General features: G+C 42.0%; 2 protein-coding genes across 2 annotated transcripts in view; both read left to right on the top strand.

The window, feature by feature from the left end:
• Window positions 1-13,196, top strand: part of LPCAT1 (lysophosphatidylcholine acyltransferase 1) — a 67,377-nt gene extending 54,181 nt beyond the window's left edge. The window contains exon 14 of the mRNA XM_014938644.1: window positions 4,219-13,196. Within this exon, the coding sequence (XP_014794130.1) occupies window positions 4,219-4,403 (185 nt within the window). The 3' untranslated portion in view covers window positions 4,404-13,196. The remainder of the gene's footprint in view (window positions 1-4,218) is intronic.
• A 1,233-nt stretch (window positions 13,197-14,429) lies between these two features.
• CLPTM1L (CLPTM1-like) overlaps window positions 14,430-15,169 on the top strand; it is a 28,134-nt gene continuing 27,394 nt past the window's right edge. The window contains exon 1 of the mRNA XM_014938656.1: window positions 14,430-14,642. Within this exon, the coding sequence (XP_014794142.1) occupies window positions 14,466-14,642 (177 nt within the window). The 5' untranslated portion in view covers window positions 14,430-14,465. The remainder of the gene's footprint in view (window positions 14,643-15,169) is intronic.

Here is a 15,169-nt window from a genome sequence, read left to right as displayed (position 1 = left end):
CTGTGTTGCTCCTTGTCTCCCAACTCATTTGGGCAGTGACTCAACTCTTTCTCCATTCCCCCCATCACCAACTTCAAAAATACCAGCACAGAATCTTAAGCTGATAAGCCTAGCAGAACTCTAATTTTGGCACACTTCATCGTTTGAGAATAGCTAAATTTGAAATGGTTTACAAGTGAATGCAGAACAGTTCATGTGAGTTAACAAAAAAATCATACATAAATATACATCTTTAATAGTACTTAGTTGCATTTAAATCTGCACTTTTCCTCAAAGTAGTCATGGTATATTACCACCACAAGATCTGGACCAGTGAGCCACAGTACTGGCCTCTGAAGTGCTTAGCTCTCACTTTCAATATTTGCTTTCCTGTAGTCAAGACTAGTCTTTTGTGAGACTGCGCAAAGTAGGATGGTGTTTATATCACTTCTTTGAAGCTTTACTTGGATCTTTTTCTGAGAGCCGTGCTCATTTTATAATATAAAAATTGCACTAATATTTTAACATATCTGAAAGATTAATAGTAAAAATAAATGTCCAATTTATTGTGACAGAATTAGAAGATGAAAAAATAAATTTCGATATTGCATTTCTGCCTTGAAAGTTATTGCCATTCAGTATTCAATCTGCCTTTCCTGAGAATATGTGAAATTTCCACATACTCAATTTGTTGCCCTTATATGCTGAGAAAGGAGAGGTGGAAAACTTGCAGACTATACCTTTTCTGAAGGCTTTGTCCAGACAGGTTCTGAGAAATTGAAAGTTTGTATCTGGTGAAAGAGTACTGACATTACTTTGGATACACAAGCTCCTTCTTTGTAGGGTGTTGCAATGTGAAGCAGGAATATTAACTCTTCAGTCTTATTTGTAAGAACAAAAAATATCCAAAGTATCAAACTGAAATTGCTGCGCATACAGCAGAGTCCTTGGAACCAGAGAGCTTATCCCAAAGAAAAAGCTCAGGTTGCAGGTAAACAGAATAACCAATAGCAAAATTGATACTGTATAACTAGATTGATGATCTTGCATCTGAATTGTTAGAAGTCTGGATTTTTGTTACATGTTTGAAAGAAAATAGACTGGTTGCCAAAGATCGGTGCATCAGTTCTCTTAAGCAGTGTGCTGTTGGCTAACTGTTTAGATACACCATGATTCAGAAGCTCATCCCTTCACTGTAGTCTAGAGAGAGGCAAGATTTCTTAGTCTTAAAACATATTTCTAGAGAATTTGACTAGGCTTGGTAGATGGGTATTGTGTATTCTAGGAAACTCTCCCCCTGCTCTTGATAGACAAATGATGACTGTGAAAGTGTTTTGAAGGCTGCCTTACTTTCTGGTAACAAGAAGAAATGGGGGATTGGCAGTATTGTGAATATCCATATGGATGAATGTTCAGAGAAGGAGGAATTATTTGTTCTGTTAAATGTAGTATCCTTGTCTATATTAACTGCAGGATTATCCTATGAAGTTCATGTATGCTAAAGTAATGATGTAGCAGAGAGAAGATTCATGAACATAGAGCTTCCATCAGGAGCATTGAGTAGTAGGAGGGTATTGCAAAGGCAGGAGAAAAACCTCTTGAAGTTCTTGTAGTACATATGCGTACTTAATGAAAAATGAAATAAATGAAAAAATACAGACAGGAGTCTTAAAGAACTCCACTTTATGTTCTTTCCTTTTAGAAGGGGTAGGAAGTAAATTTACGTTTTTCCCAAGTAAATGACTATGGTGATCTTTTCCTCCAGTCTAATGCTTCGCAGTTGCTCTAAGCTTGAGCTCCAAGATGGGAATTGTGATAAGAAGTAATGCTGGAATAGCTCATTCTTCCTACATCACCTTGTCTCACGTTTCTGGTGAATGAGGCAAATGGGATCCCAAGCACTTCTCTTTGGACTCTGCTGTGTACAACTTTGATAAATATCCCTTAATGTTTTCAGGACTTGTTTCAGCAAGACCTAAAACGTCTATTTACTGAGATCTATCATTATTACCTAAAACACAGTCCTGTTTGATTCAGTCCTTCCTGGAATCTGAGTTTTTTCATTTGGATCCAGTACTGATAAAACAGAGAGATGGGTCTTGACAGAGTTGTCAGGATGCCGATTTGGATATAGGCTATCGTACTTGTGTGAACAACTGCATCAAGGGATTTTCTGAATTTATTTTCTGAAAAGGTACAGTAGCTTTTTGACTAAATACTTAGATTGGCATCTACAGTGTAAATATCCTAGTCTTTCCCATGCAAAAAGGATTATGCTTAATGTGACTATAAGAGCATCTTTGGTACTGTTGGTTGAAATTTTATACTTGTCTTAGTTGGGCTAACTATCAGAATTACCTTTCCAAAAGAAGGCTTTTTTTTTTATGGTTATTGATATGATGCACACATTATACGTGTTGTTACACAAAGGAATAGATCCTTGAGATGGGCTTGAAGTATCCATGGGAAAAGAGGGAAGGCTTTCATGTTCCTGCTGCAGATCAGGTCCTGTTCAGGCTGATTGCTCATTGCTCTCTCCTTGTTTGCTGCAGAAAAATAATCTGCTCAGTTGGATTCACTGAACTTGCTTAACGGTTTTGATTCTGATGAGTCAGCTTGCACTCAAGTGTTTCTAGTATGTTATTGCAACTACTACCACTGTTAAATATTTTAAATATGAAAGTTCCACATTTCCTTCTTGGAAAAGGTCAGATGCATCTCATTCTTTGCTATGAGATTATATTAAAAAAAAAAAACAAAACCCACCACGGTGAACTTGCATTAGATATTATCACAAGAAAAAGTTTTGCTGTGTGCATTTTCAAGCATTTAAGATTCCTCCTCACACAGACCCCTCCCCTCCCTCCCCCAGCCCTGCAAAGAGTTTATTATTTACATGATCAATCAGCCTGCTGTACGTACAGGTTTTTCAGCATAGATATAGTGTTAGTGTTCATGGTCTAAACATCAGCTTTCATTGAAGTTACAAAATACTTTAGATCCACATAAACTGTGAGTAAAGGATACCCACTTTTTTGTTTGCAGAAGGATGAAGTTACATTTATTGCATTTTTCCCCACCTATCGCCTTGCAGCAGTTCAGAGGCAGGGCTGACCTACAACTTCAGTGCCCCTGTGAGCCAAATGGCGTCCCCTTGCCTTTTGCAATATTGAGAGAAACATGTCACCTCAGAGAAGGGTGGCAGAGGGAAAGCTGTGGTAGTTGCCTTCTTCCACACCATCCCAGTTATACCAGGAGGAACTGGGCTTCCTCCTCCAAAAGGCTTCTTCAGCTGTCATCTATCTGTGCTGCACTCTGGGGAACTCACAGCATCATCCCGTCATGAGCTCTTCTGGGATAACACAGTGAATTTCAGTGGGCTGTGTGTGTGATACACTGGATGTGACTGATAATGTTCACATCCAGCTTTTTCCAGTGTCAGTTTGTTATCAGAATAGCTTCTTTTGATTTGGATCCTGCACAGTGTCTTGTGTTCAGATCCTGGCTGTATAAGCAGTCATATGGGAAAATTGTGACAAGGATTCAATGTCTGATTTCTAACACAAACTATTACTATTTGATGCTAAGGATTCCTCGCTCCCCCAAGAACTAATCTTGTTGTTTTTTTTTTTTTTGTATTATTACTATCCAACGTTAAAATCAGGGATTTTTTCGTAATGTGTTACAAATTAATTGTCTTCTCACATTATTATTTTCTAAAACATTAGGAGTTTTGAACTGCTGAAATCTTGAAAGTGGAAGGCAGCAGTGACAGCTGCTGTTAGGGTAAAGAGAATTCTGAGTGCAAAGCACTAAAAGGCATATTTGCAAAAGACTTCCCAGAGTTCAAGAAATGACTACTCTTGCTGTTCACTGTTCCTCAGTTGGAGGGCTTCTGCCCTTCCCCCAGTAAACAGTGAGATGCTCTATCAGGGCACGTGGAGCTCCTCATGCATTTTAATGCAAATCTGAGCCTGTTTAGCTCTTTACCCTTCACGTACAAGCTCTGGTCTGAAGTGTTTTAAGAGGGCTTAGATAACTCTTTGCAGCATTTTGGCTCTGGGAATGTGGTAAACTTGTGCTGAGAAGCTAAAACAAGCAATGGGGATAGCATTATGTTAACCACTGCTATTTTTCTCCAAAGTGGTCATGTGATAATATATGTGTAAGTATTCAAATTTAGCATCCTTCTGTTTCAAAGAGCTGATTCTGTGTAACAACAATTTTATTTTTTTTTAGATGACTTCCACAGATTTGCTGAATTGCACCCATACTTCGCAGAAGACTATCTCTATGCTGATCAGATGGGAGATGAGAATGGCTTGGAGACTTCATCTCTTTCTGCTCCTAATGGTATCTGTACTGACTTCAGCCCTGAAAACCCTGAAGTTAAAAACAAGCACCTACAGAAGAAACTGAATTAACACTACAACTGTTACCTTCCTCTCCTGGTGAGAGGATTGTCTTTTCTTGGGATTTTCATAAGTCACTCCAACTATACAACAAATACATTTTTGTGTGTGAAAGTTCTTCTACCTTAATACAGTTCTTTGAATCGTATGTGCTATATTTAACATGTTCCAGGTTACTTTGGGGAAGATGGGGTTTTTGGGGGGTTTTTTGTGTGTTTGTCTGTTTGTTTTTCCAAAAACGTCTTTGAAAGGCAAAAATGTGAATGTGCTTCATTATTAATGTTCATATTTAAAAGGAGGCGGCACACTTATTTATATTCCATTGGCTAGTTTTCATGTACAAAGTGTCGCACAAACTGTGCATGTATAAAGAAACTGTAGCTACTATGGTGTTAAGTGCACTTTGGTGATTAGTGTTTTCCCTAGCTACGGGGACGTTTATTTGGGGCCAAACTTTGCTGTCCATATTTGCATAGTCAGTCTTGTTGATTTCAGTGGGATTATTCTCAAGCAAGGCAAGCATATTTTGGCCCTTTGTTTTGGTTTCAGTGAGCAGTTTGGAAACAATAATGCAAAAACTTGCTAAGGATTACTTTTTATTGTTGAATGGCAAAATTGTTTCTCTTTCAGTCGATTCCATGGTAGAATGAAAAGGAAAGGCTCCTTACCCCTCACCCCAACACTTTTCTACTGTTGTCATTCGGATGCAATTAAACGTGATTTTTTTCCAAACTGACAACCACATACTATCTGCAAATATGTGACAAAACTGTGCTGCTTTTCTAATATTCAATTCAAATCATGTCCACCCAACGTTTAAATGGGAGACGTTTACACAATAGTATTTAATCTACCTTTATCAGGAATCCCAGGTTTCTTTTGTAGCAAACCTGTATATACAGATAACTTAGCATGGAACACACTATGAAAACTTTGTGTCAGCCCAAGTTTGCAAAGGTTGCAGTTAGTTCAGAGGCCAAGCCAGCAACAAATTGCAGAACATCCTGAAGAGAGAAATGCTAGTTAAATCTTTCTAGCAACATTAAATGTACTGCATATAATTTCTTATCTTTCCTTTTGTAAAGCCACATGCCTTAATTAGCAATGGAGGTCTCAAAGAAAAATTTATTAGAAAACCACAGAGTTTCACTGATTAGGAAATGTGACAAAAGCCTCAAGGAGTAGGAAGGAGGACTCTGTCACAAAATAACTCTGATGGCAGCTCTACTTCCAGAGAAACAAAAATTACTTTCAGACCATAATATGGTCTTAAAATATGATGGTTTTGTGATTGGAAAACTTGAGATTTGAATCTTCCACATTAGAGTAATTTAAAACGAGATTTGAAATGCAGGAGTTTTAGCAGAAGGAAAGGAAATTTATTTGTTTGTACCAAATGCTCTTATTACTATTTCTTAAATAGCAGGAGGTATTTTAGAGCTCATTAGGGTATTGAAACGTGTCCTTAAAAATCCCTAACTGAACGTGGCAAATCTCCAAACCAAAACTGGCTTTAATAGAAAGGCCGGGGAGGGGGATGGGGGGATAAGTAAGAAATTATGCTTTTTGTGGGGTATGTAGAGGTAGGTCCTTATTTGGAGATAGTAACTAAACTTTTGATTTATCTAGGTAATGCATGCCAAGCTGACAGGGCTGTAGCAGACAGGCAGACAAGATACGAGTTAAAACTGATCATGAAAAATAGGAGAAATGGTTTGGAAAAATAAGGCATGTGAGGAATTACACTTAGGTAGGAATAGTCAGCAGCACAAACAGAGGAGGGAGTGGGTGTTACTGCATAAGACATCTTGGGGCAGAGATGGTACAGAGTATGACAAACTGAACACCATCTACTCGTTGCTGCAGAAAAGATACTCATTATGGTTGGACGCATCAACGGTGCAGCCTGTGAGAAGTGTGGTGGTGGTTCTGTGTTACCAAGGTGTGTAAGCCCTTACTTGAAGTACCTGCACATGATGGGAGTAGTTGGATAGAGTCTGGAGGACAGAAAATACTCAAAAACGAGGGAAAAGAAAAAAAAGGAGACTGACGAAAGATGTGAAAACAGTTTACTGATATGGAAAAAGTTGCTATGGAGAAGACGGGAGCAGTCTATTCCTCCATGTTGATGGTAGATACAGGCTATTCATTTAAAAAGTAAGTTAAGCATTAGGAAAATGTCCTTACAATACATCTAGTTAAGCTAAGGAGAATTGGTTATTCCAGGTGGGGTGAGGAGCCTTCCTTCACTGGAGGTTTTGAAAATATGTGATTTTGCTGATTGTGCCCCAGGATCATAGGAATATGTCCCAAGACCCGCTTTCTGTGATTATACAGTGTGTATTTTAGTCTGTATGTAAGGGAGGAAAGCACATAAACTGTAGTCTGGGCGTATGACATGTCTTCTACAAGACTTTTTATGGCATTTGGCTCAAGCTGTCTAAGGTAGTTATCTTTTGCTTTGTATGTGAGCTTGGGAATCGGAGAATTTCAGAGTGCAGGGGATGAGATAGAGTGCCCCAAGACATCTGTCTGAAAAGAAGAAAAAAAGGTAAGCTTAGTATCTCATGGACAGGTTTGGGTGAGAGAAGCTCCAGAGGACGAGATATTCTGTCCATACATGTGAAAGAACAAAGAAACCTGATTGAAGTTGGGTAAATAAGAGTGTGCCTAATTTGTGTGCAGCGAAGCTGTGCGGGGCGCTCGGGCTGAAGGGCGCTGCAGCCTCCAATAGACGGGGTGTGGTGAAGAGGCACTGGAAGTCACACACGTCAGTGAGTTCCAGCCAGAGCTGCCCGTGACCAGTGCCTTGTTTGCTTGGTGAGCAAGTACTCCTGTGGAAACAACCATTTAAAGACAAAACAAACAAAAAAAAAGCAAACCACAAAATATCGCTTAGATTCCGCAATAAATTGCGATGCACCCTCTTTTGTGAGGCTAGTGAATGAGGTAGAGACATAATATGATGAATTACAGAGTGGAGTCCTGATTAGCCTGCATGGAAACACTGTGAGATCACATAAGGTCACAAAACCCGAGATCAGTTAATATAATTCAGGTGATTTTACTCTCTGTAGAATCTAAGACTATAATATTAGAGTACCTTGTGGTGGGAGGGGTGGTAATCTCGCAGTTTAGTGAGGGCTGAGAGCTGTCAGGCGTGGCTGCAGCTCTGTCCTTACAGCTCAGCTGGCAACTCCCGCTGCTGGAACGGCTCAGTAGTTCCACGTAAGGAGCCTTTTGAAAAGGCACCAAGCCTGCAACAGCTGGGTTGTGACAGCCAAGTTTCAGTGGCTTGCTGCAATGTCAGGGTAGAACTGAAAGCTTCCTTTCCCCTTCAACAAATATTGACATGCAAATGCTTTCAATTACAATATTACAGGTTTTACAAACACATTGTTTCACTTTAACTGGCAATATCAACAGCCCCTAAATTTACAAGGAGGCATACAAAGAAATTACCTCAGTTCTTTGCAACAATTTAACTTGATAAATGATCCTTAGACAAAAAAAAATGCAGGAATGTGGAGGCATTTGGCGTTTCTGATGAGCATTTTATTACTTTTATGCAATACTGCCAACCCTTGTGAGTACAGCTCATGCATCGGACTGAAATTGTGTATAGTGTATGGGAGACCCAGCCAAAGCTTTGCTATTCTGATATGGTTGAGGTAGTACACTCTGTATTTTGAATGTATTTGAGATAACACAGAAAGTCACAAAATCCAAGTTATCTAAGAAGTCTTTTTTTTTTTCTTTATTTATACTTCTTCAAACGTAATAAAACTCCACTAAAAACACACAAAAACTTAGGAGGTGCAAAGTATGTTTAAACCACAGTAGGGCATGTGCTATTATAGATTTCTCAGGAGTCCTCCACTGCAAGTGGATACATTTAAAAGGCGTTAGGCATTACAGGCAATTTGTAAACCCTATGGAGAAATTGGGTTGTAAACTAAATTATATGCCAGTAAATTACGCTATCTGAATTACGTTTCGATGCATTTATTGTAGCTAGACTAATCGTCCTATGATAAAAGCAATCGGGCTTCTGTGTGTGTTTGCTAATCCCACTTGGAAGGTATAAATCCTTAGGTCACAAAGGTCGAACAGGAGACACGTGTGCAGGAAGGAAGTGATGCAGACTCTTTACTGGCAAAGCTGACGGAAGTAAATAGTTTTATACGTGGCTATTTATTAATGTTTTCATGCAAACTGAATAAGTTTGTTTGCTGGTTTAAGCATTGGGCTGGATGGAATATGTTTTTATTCATAATAAGTAGTAAAATGGTTTTCTGGAAGAGGGATTGTTGCCAGCATTTGCATAGCTTGATAAATTTTCTAAAGCAGATGCACTTTTATTCATTTATCAGTTCCCTTACAATGCCATCTTTGGTATTGCCATTAAGTTATTTTTATTACGTTGTATTATCATGTGGTAAGTACAGCTTTTTGTGTTGACTGTTTTCAGTCATCCTGCTCTCCACTCCTTCAAAAATGGTATTCTCATTTAAAAAAAATATATAAAAAGAGGAGTCAAGTTCTGCAACTTCTATTCTTTGAGTGCCACGTGCTGTAGATCTCAGAGAAACTATGTGAGCACAGCTTTGCATATATTATGGGATTGAACTGGGATGCCTAAAAAAAGGTCTGATGAAAACTCTAATGAAGTAAGTTTAATTTTCCTTTAGATCAGAGTGAAGATTATAAGACCTTTTGAAACGTGTTTTGCTTCATGTGAACCCTCTGCTTTTTTTTCTAGCAGCACTTTCATGAATGTGCAAGCATTTAGAAATTATAAATATGTTGGCCAAGAGTTTTACATTAGCAAAATTTAACTTTGGCTCCTAAGTTCATACTGAAGCACAGAAGTTCCCTGTGAACCAAGCACTTCAGATGGTTTATTATGTTTTAGGTGTCTGAACTTCAGCTAATTTGGAAAACTTCAATTACCTGATTATTATGGCTAGATCCTTTACCAAACAAAAGGAGGAAGAGTAGGTCCAACAATTTGAAATGTAAAGTAAGAATTTGTAATCAGTGCCACCGATAATTAAATAGATTAAATAGTTAATCAGTCTAGCAAGACCACAAGATCTGTTTCACAGATGAGCAGAAAGACTGAGATCGTCATTCAGGTCATTTTGCAGTCCCAGCTAGGTAGAAATTTAGCCAGCAGTTCTTCAGTCAGAGGATAATTCCTTGAAGGTCCTGGAGCATCGTGTATCTCAGTAAGGTCCAGCTCACGGGCAGCGCAGCCAGCACCATTTCATCTCCTCTCCCTGCCTTTTTCCTATGGGGACTGGAAAAAAGTATTCCAACTGTGACAGGAGCCTTGTAAGATCTCCTTAAAGGTAAAACTCTCCAGCACCACCTCAGAGGAAAAAAGATGATTGTTCTGTGCTATAGCTAAGGCAGCAAACTGGGTATACGCGTTAGTCGTGATCAAAACGTGCATAAATTATACAATATTGAGGTAAAACTACTGAGAGAATGCAGCAGCCCTTAGGCGTGCCTGGACCTGCACCTGGGAATATTTCCTGCATCTTGTAGTAACCAAGACAGTTTCTTTCTCTAGGAAACCCTTCAGATTTATTTCAAGATATTAATTATTTTGTCTTCCATGAGTAGAGCTGTTTGCTTTGTAGAAAACAGCTTCTTTTTCCCCAGATGGTATCGTGTGCTTTATCATGGGTAATGGGATTAAATTCAAGTGGGTGATATGAAGAGAGCGGAGGATTTGAGAGGCTTATAAAACGGAGGGGCTGTGTTTCTGTGAAACACACTGAGACCTTTTCACAGCAATTGACACTCTGTCTTGTAAATTCATTAGGCAGAATAATTTTGCTGCTTGTTGCATTTTCTTTAGCAAAGTGGCAGAGCAGAGAGCACTCCTGTGCGGGTTAAGTGCGGGAGGCAGTTAGATGTATTTGCAGTTTCCTAATGGTCAGTCTCTGGGAACGGAAACAGTGGAATCACCTTAGCACAGGTCGCACCCAAGTAAGTGATTCTGTTAATTATTTTAGTTGGTTTCAGGTTTGGTTTTTTTTTTTTTACCAATGTGGTTGTCATAATTCTGTATTCTGAACTAAATTGCACATGGCCATACAAACATCCCGGCTTCTTTGAGGTTGGCTTGGGGATCTCGGAAAAGGTGCTGTATGATGATCTGTGGATGTAGCACTAAGCTTCAGCTCTCACTTTGGTGAAAAAATGTTAGAAGCAAGAAGAAAATCATAATGACTTTTGTTATTTTAATAATAAAATGGGAATATTATTTTGATACTATGAATGGGCTGATATTTGAGAGTTCTGAGCCAGAGTCAGCTGGAGAAAAATGAGGTCGAACTTCTGGTCCTGAGCCAGCAAGTAGTAAAGCCCATCAAGGCTCGTGTGGCAGCGACACTGTCACTGTGCCGCTGGCCTTGTCCCACAGTAAAGAAGGACCTTTTCTGCCCCTTGGGCTGGTGAATTGGGTTGTGTGTGTCCCTAGCTCGTGCTTCTGCTGCCTGTTCTTGTAGGTGTGCTGCAGCCTGAGGGAGGCCTCACTGCCTCTTCAGCTGAAGTGACATTCGTGGACGTTCCTCCCTGAGCTGTAAGGAGCTGGTGGATATTAAAGTCACATCCTGGTGATGCCACCCAAAGCTAAGGGCTCCTTACTGCTTCAGCAGTTTCCTTTTCCTGCACTTTAACCATTGCAGGTGTGTCCAGGTGACAGCAGGTCTGAAAGAGCTTAGGAGATTCTCCTTGTTCCTATGAACAATAAGAAATTAAATTTAGAAATATAAATAGATTAAACTGGACTGACTTCTGACTCACTATGTCACTTTCAGTGTGCACCTGTTTACTTCCAAGTTCAAATGCAGCATCTATAAATGTGATAGCAAACAAAGTCTAAGTCTCCTCATGGACACTGAAGAAAGCAGAAGTTCAGACACTTTTCATCCTACCATGGTACTGGAAATTAAATTCATCTGACAATAGCTTATTTCTAAGTCTATGAATGTATATGGGGAAAACCCAAATACATGTCTTTTATTCGCTATCCAGCATGAAGACAATTTTGTATTTTAAATGCTGAAGAAATAAACTTGTAAAGATCTTGTAAGCCCTAAGTATATATTTTTGTCCTACGTTTTCTTTTATAATGAAGTTCAAGCAAAATATTTCTTATATTTCAGAAGGGAGGTTTAGGTTAGCCAGTGCTGTACTTTCCAGACTACAAAAGCAGTTTTTAAGTAAACATGTAAAAATGAAATTGTATTTTTCAATATGTGGATTAGCACCCTTAAGTTAAACATTTCTCCTTAGCAATTGTATATACTTAGACAAAAAGCAAAACCGTTGCGGCTGCTTGTCTGTAGTTGTTTGTGTTTGGTGATTTGTTTATATTGCTTCCTCTAATTGCTCTAAGGGTATTAAGAGCTCCGTTGTACATCAGTAACGTTAGAAATAGAAGTCAGAAGTACATTTCTTTAGGAGTGATAGGTTTTGTTTCCTGGAGGAGGACCAAGACGAAGCATCTGCTGACTTTGTATTCCGTACTACGCGACTTGGATGGTGCGGCATTGTGCTGGAAGTACTTGGCATCTGCTCAATGGGACCATTTTCTAAACCTTTTTGTAATTCCCAGCGTTTCTCCAGGTGTGCAACACATTTCTAATTTGATCACAGGTACTAGTTCATCTTTTTGGAAGAAGCAAATTGAGCTTTCAACAAGTTGAGAAATAATTTAGAAAAAATAAAAATGTTTTTGATCTCTTGAATTATTGTTAAACTTGCATTGAGGATATAATTTATATATTTTGGAAAAAATATTGCTATGTTTTTGAATACACTTGAGAATTTAAATGCAGAAGAAAAAAAAAAGTTAACCTTTTAAACAATCAGATTTTGGAATTTTCTCTGAACGGCTACTGACTCCCAGGTAGGCACTGCCATGAAGAGGATGCTTTTAGCTGAAGCCCTGTGCCCACAGAGCAGGCAGCTGCTGTGTGGGACCTCGCTGGCAGGGTGTTGTGTGCTTGTTCCATCCCTGCTGCAGCTGCTGCCGGCGTCCAGGCTGCTCTGGCAGCCCTGCGCCGCTTACAGACGTGTACTGGCCGCAAGCTTTTTATTAGAATAGCCCTTGGATATGCAGTGTAAATCTGTAATGATACATAGTGCTACTGGATGATGATGATAATCTGAATGCCTATTTTCTGCTGTAAATTTCCCTCCTATGGTTATGTGTACATAGACTATTACCTTTGCACTGAACTGCCTGTACTTCGCGACTGAAAAGCAAAACCCAGTAATGTACTAAAGATGGCTGTAGCTTGTGGTTCCAATTGGGGAAATACTTCTGCAGAATGAAAAGTATAGCTTCAGTGCTACAAATTTGATTTTTATATTTTTTATTAGCATGCATGGAAGACTAAGGATAATATTTTTTAAAAATGAACTTGTTTTTGTACATTTTTCAATGTTTAAAACTCTATGATTTAACATTACCTCTGAATGCCAGTGATCAGTAAATTCTTCAAGGAAATACCTCAATTTGAGCATTCTTTTCTTGTTAGTTGTCTGATAGGTTGAAATGGTCTATAGCGCGTGATGAACTGAGCCAAATGATGTAGAGGCTTGACCCATGCTAGATGAGTCATATGCTGATTTACATAAAGGGAACTAAATGATACACTACAGGTGTTGATGTGCAGTATACAATCATGGCTCATTCTGCCCAACTTGGACCCATTTTCCTTATGAATGGCTTGTAAATTGAATTTTCAGCGTGAAGCCAAATTAAAAATGAATCAAAAAAAAGTTTGGATTCCTCTGGATTTATTTTTTATTTAGGTTTAAGGTTTTCTTTTTTTATAAACAACAAGGTTTGCAAATCGTAATTGTGAATGAGACTGAGTCTATATATGTTTCGCTGTGAAGAAGGTATCCATCTTTAACTTACCCTGTGGTATTTCCAAGCTCTGTGCATCCTGCAATGACTTAGGCTAATGCCCCAGACTGCTCCGGCCCTTCGCGGGCCCCTGTCTTTGCTGGTGCCTGTTTCCCCACTTGTCTGCGTTGCAGGGCAGCTCCCTGGTGTGCCACCTTGCTGGAGCTGCCGGGGCAGTCATCTCAAACCCACACTTGTGCCTTTTCTGCCCCCACACACCTTCTGTCCAAAGAAGATGGACACACACACTTGGCTGTGGTGTATTTGAGGTATGGACCTGCATCACTGCCTTCTCCTGGTTGGCACCACATGAGCAGACAGGTGAAAACAACCAGAAACGCTCAATTTTTACTCCCAGCAAAGGGCCTGGAAGAACCTTCCGAGCTCCCCTGAGGGGCTGCATGTGTCAGCTCAGGTTTTCTGAGCCCAGGGCGGGAGGGACAGCCCTGCAGCAGCACTGCCCCTGGACTGCTTCCATCAGCCCCTTCCTTTCTCCTGGCTGCTGGCACCCCCTCAGGCTTCGCTCCTGCTGCTCCTTTCCTTTTTATAAATCATATTACACTACCTTTCAGTCTCTGTATCAGAAGTAATTTCTCGTTGGACTACTGAAGGATTTTTTTTTTATTATTATTATTAATCCTTTGCATTAAGTCCCAAACTGCCTCTTCCACTCTCCTCCAGTTACTGGCTGCCGGCGGCGGTGGGGGCCCAGTGCCGCACCGGGGCCTCCTCTCCCCCTTCCTAACCTGGGCTGCCCGGCCTCGCCTCTCCTCTCCTCGCCGGCCCTTCCCGGACCCAAGCCGTTGTCAGGGCCCCAAAACGCAACGCGCGCTGCCACCACGGCCCTGTCCCCTCCTGGAGGAGCCGCCGGGGGAGGTAACATGGCGGCCATTCCCCCCCCACCCCTACCCGCTCCCTCAGCGCCCTCTAGCGGCGGCGGGGGCGCCGCCCTCTGACATCCCGCCGCGACGCCCGGCGGTTGCTAGGCAGCGAGGCGGCGCTTCCTCCGGCGGCCGGAAGTGACGGGCGGGTCGATTGGCTGCGTGGGGGATGCGCGAGCGGCGGCGGCGGCGGCGGGGCGGCCGGGCGGATCCCGAGCGGGGTTGCGGGGGCGGGGGTCGGGGTCGGCGGCCGCCGCCATGCTGAGCCGCAGCTCGTTCACCAGCCTGGTGGTGGGGGTGTTCGCCGTCTACGTGGCGCACACGTGCTGGGTGATGTACGGCATCGTCTACACGCGGCCCTGCCCGGCGGCGGGAGGCGGCGGCGCGGCGGCCGGCTGCGTCTGGCCTTACCTGGCGCGGCGGCCCAAGCTGCAGGTGAGCGGGCGGGTGACGGGCCGCGCCCCGCCTCGGCCCCTCGGGGCGGACCGCAGGCGGAACGGGCCGGTGGCGTCCCGCGGGGAGCCACGGCGGTGCCCGCTCGGGCCCTGTCGGCGCCGCGGTGACAGCCCGCCTTCTCCCCGCGGCGGTGGCGGGGGCGGAGGGCTGCTCCGGGCGGCCGGGCAACGTGGGCGGCGGAGGGAGGAGGAGCGCGTTGGGTGTGCGGGTGGCGTGTCTCTGTCGGCGCGGGCACCGGGCGGAGGAGCCGGGGGGGAACGGGGCAGCTTGCTCACGGGTCTGGGACTCCCACCTATAAAGGCGTGCTATAAACACGGATTCGGGGGCCGTGTCACGGTGCGTTTCTGCCCCCAGAAGGAGGGAACAGTTAACTGAAAGCTATTTTAGACTTGTTCTGTGTGAGTTGTTTTCCTTCCCGGTGTATATAACCGTCACGTGACTAGGAAATTGGCAAAGCTGGGACACATACAGATCTATACTTTAAGCCTAACGATGCATGAACTTCA

Source organism: Calidris pugnax, unplaced genomic scaffold (genome assembly GCF_001431845.1).
Source record: "Calidris pugnax isolate Ruff unplaced genomic scaffold, ASM143184v1 scaffold13, whole genome shotgun sequence".
NCBI lineage: Eukaryota > Metazoa > Chordata > Aves > Charadriiformes > Scolopacidae > Calidris > Calidris pugnax.
This window is presented reverse-complemented; position numbering and strand designations above follow the sequence as displayed.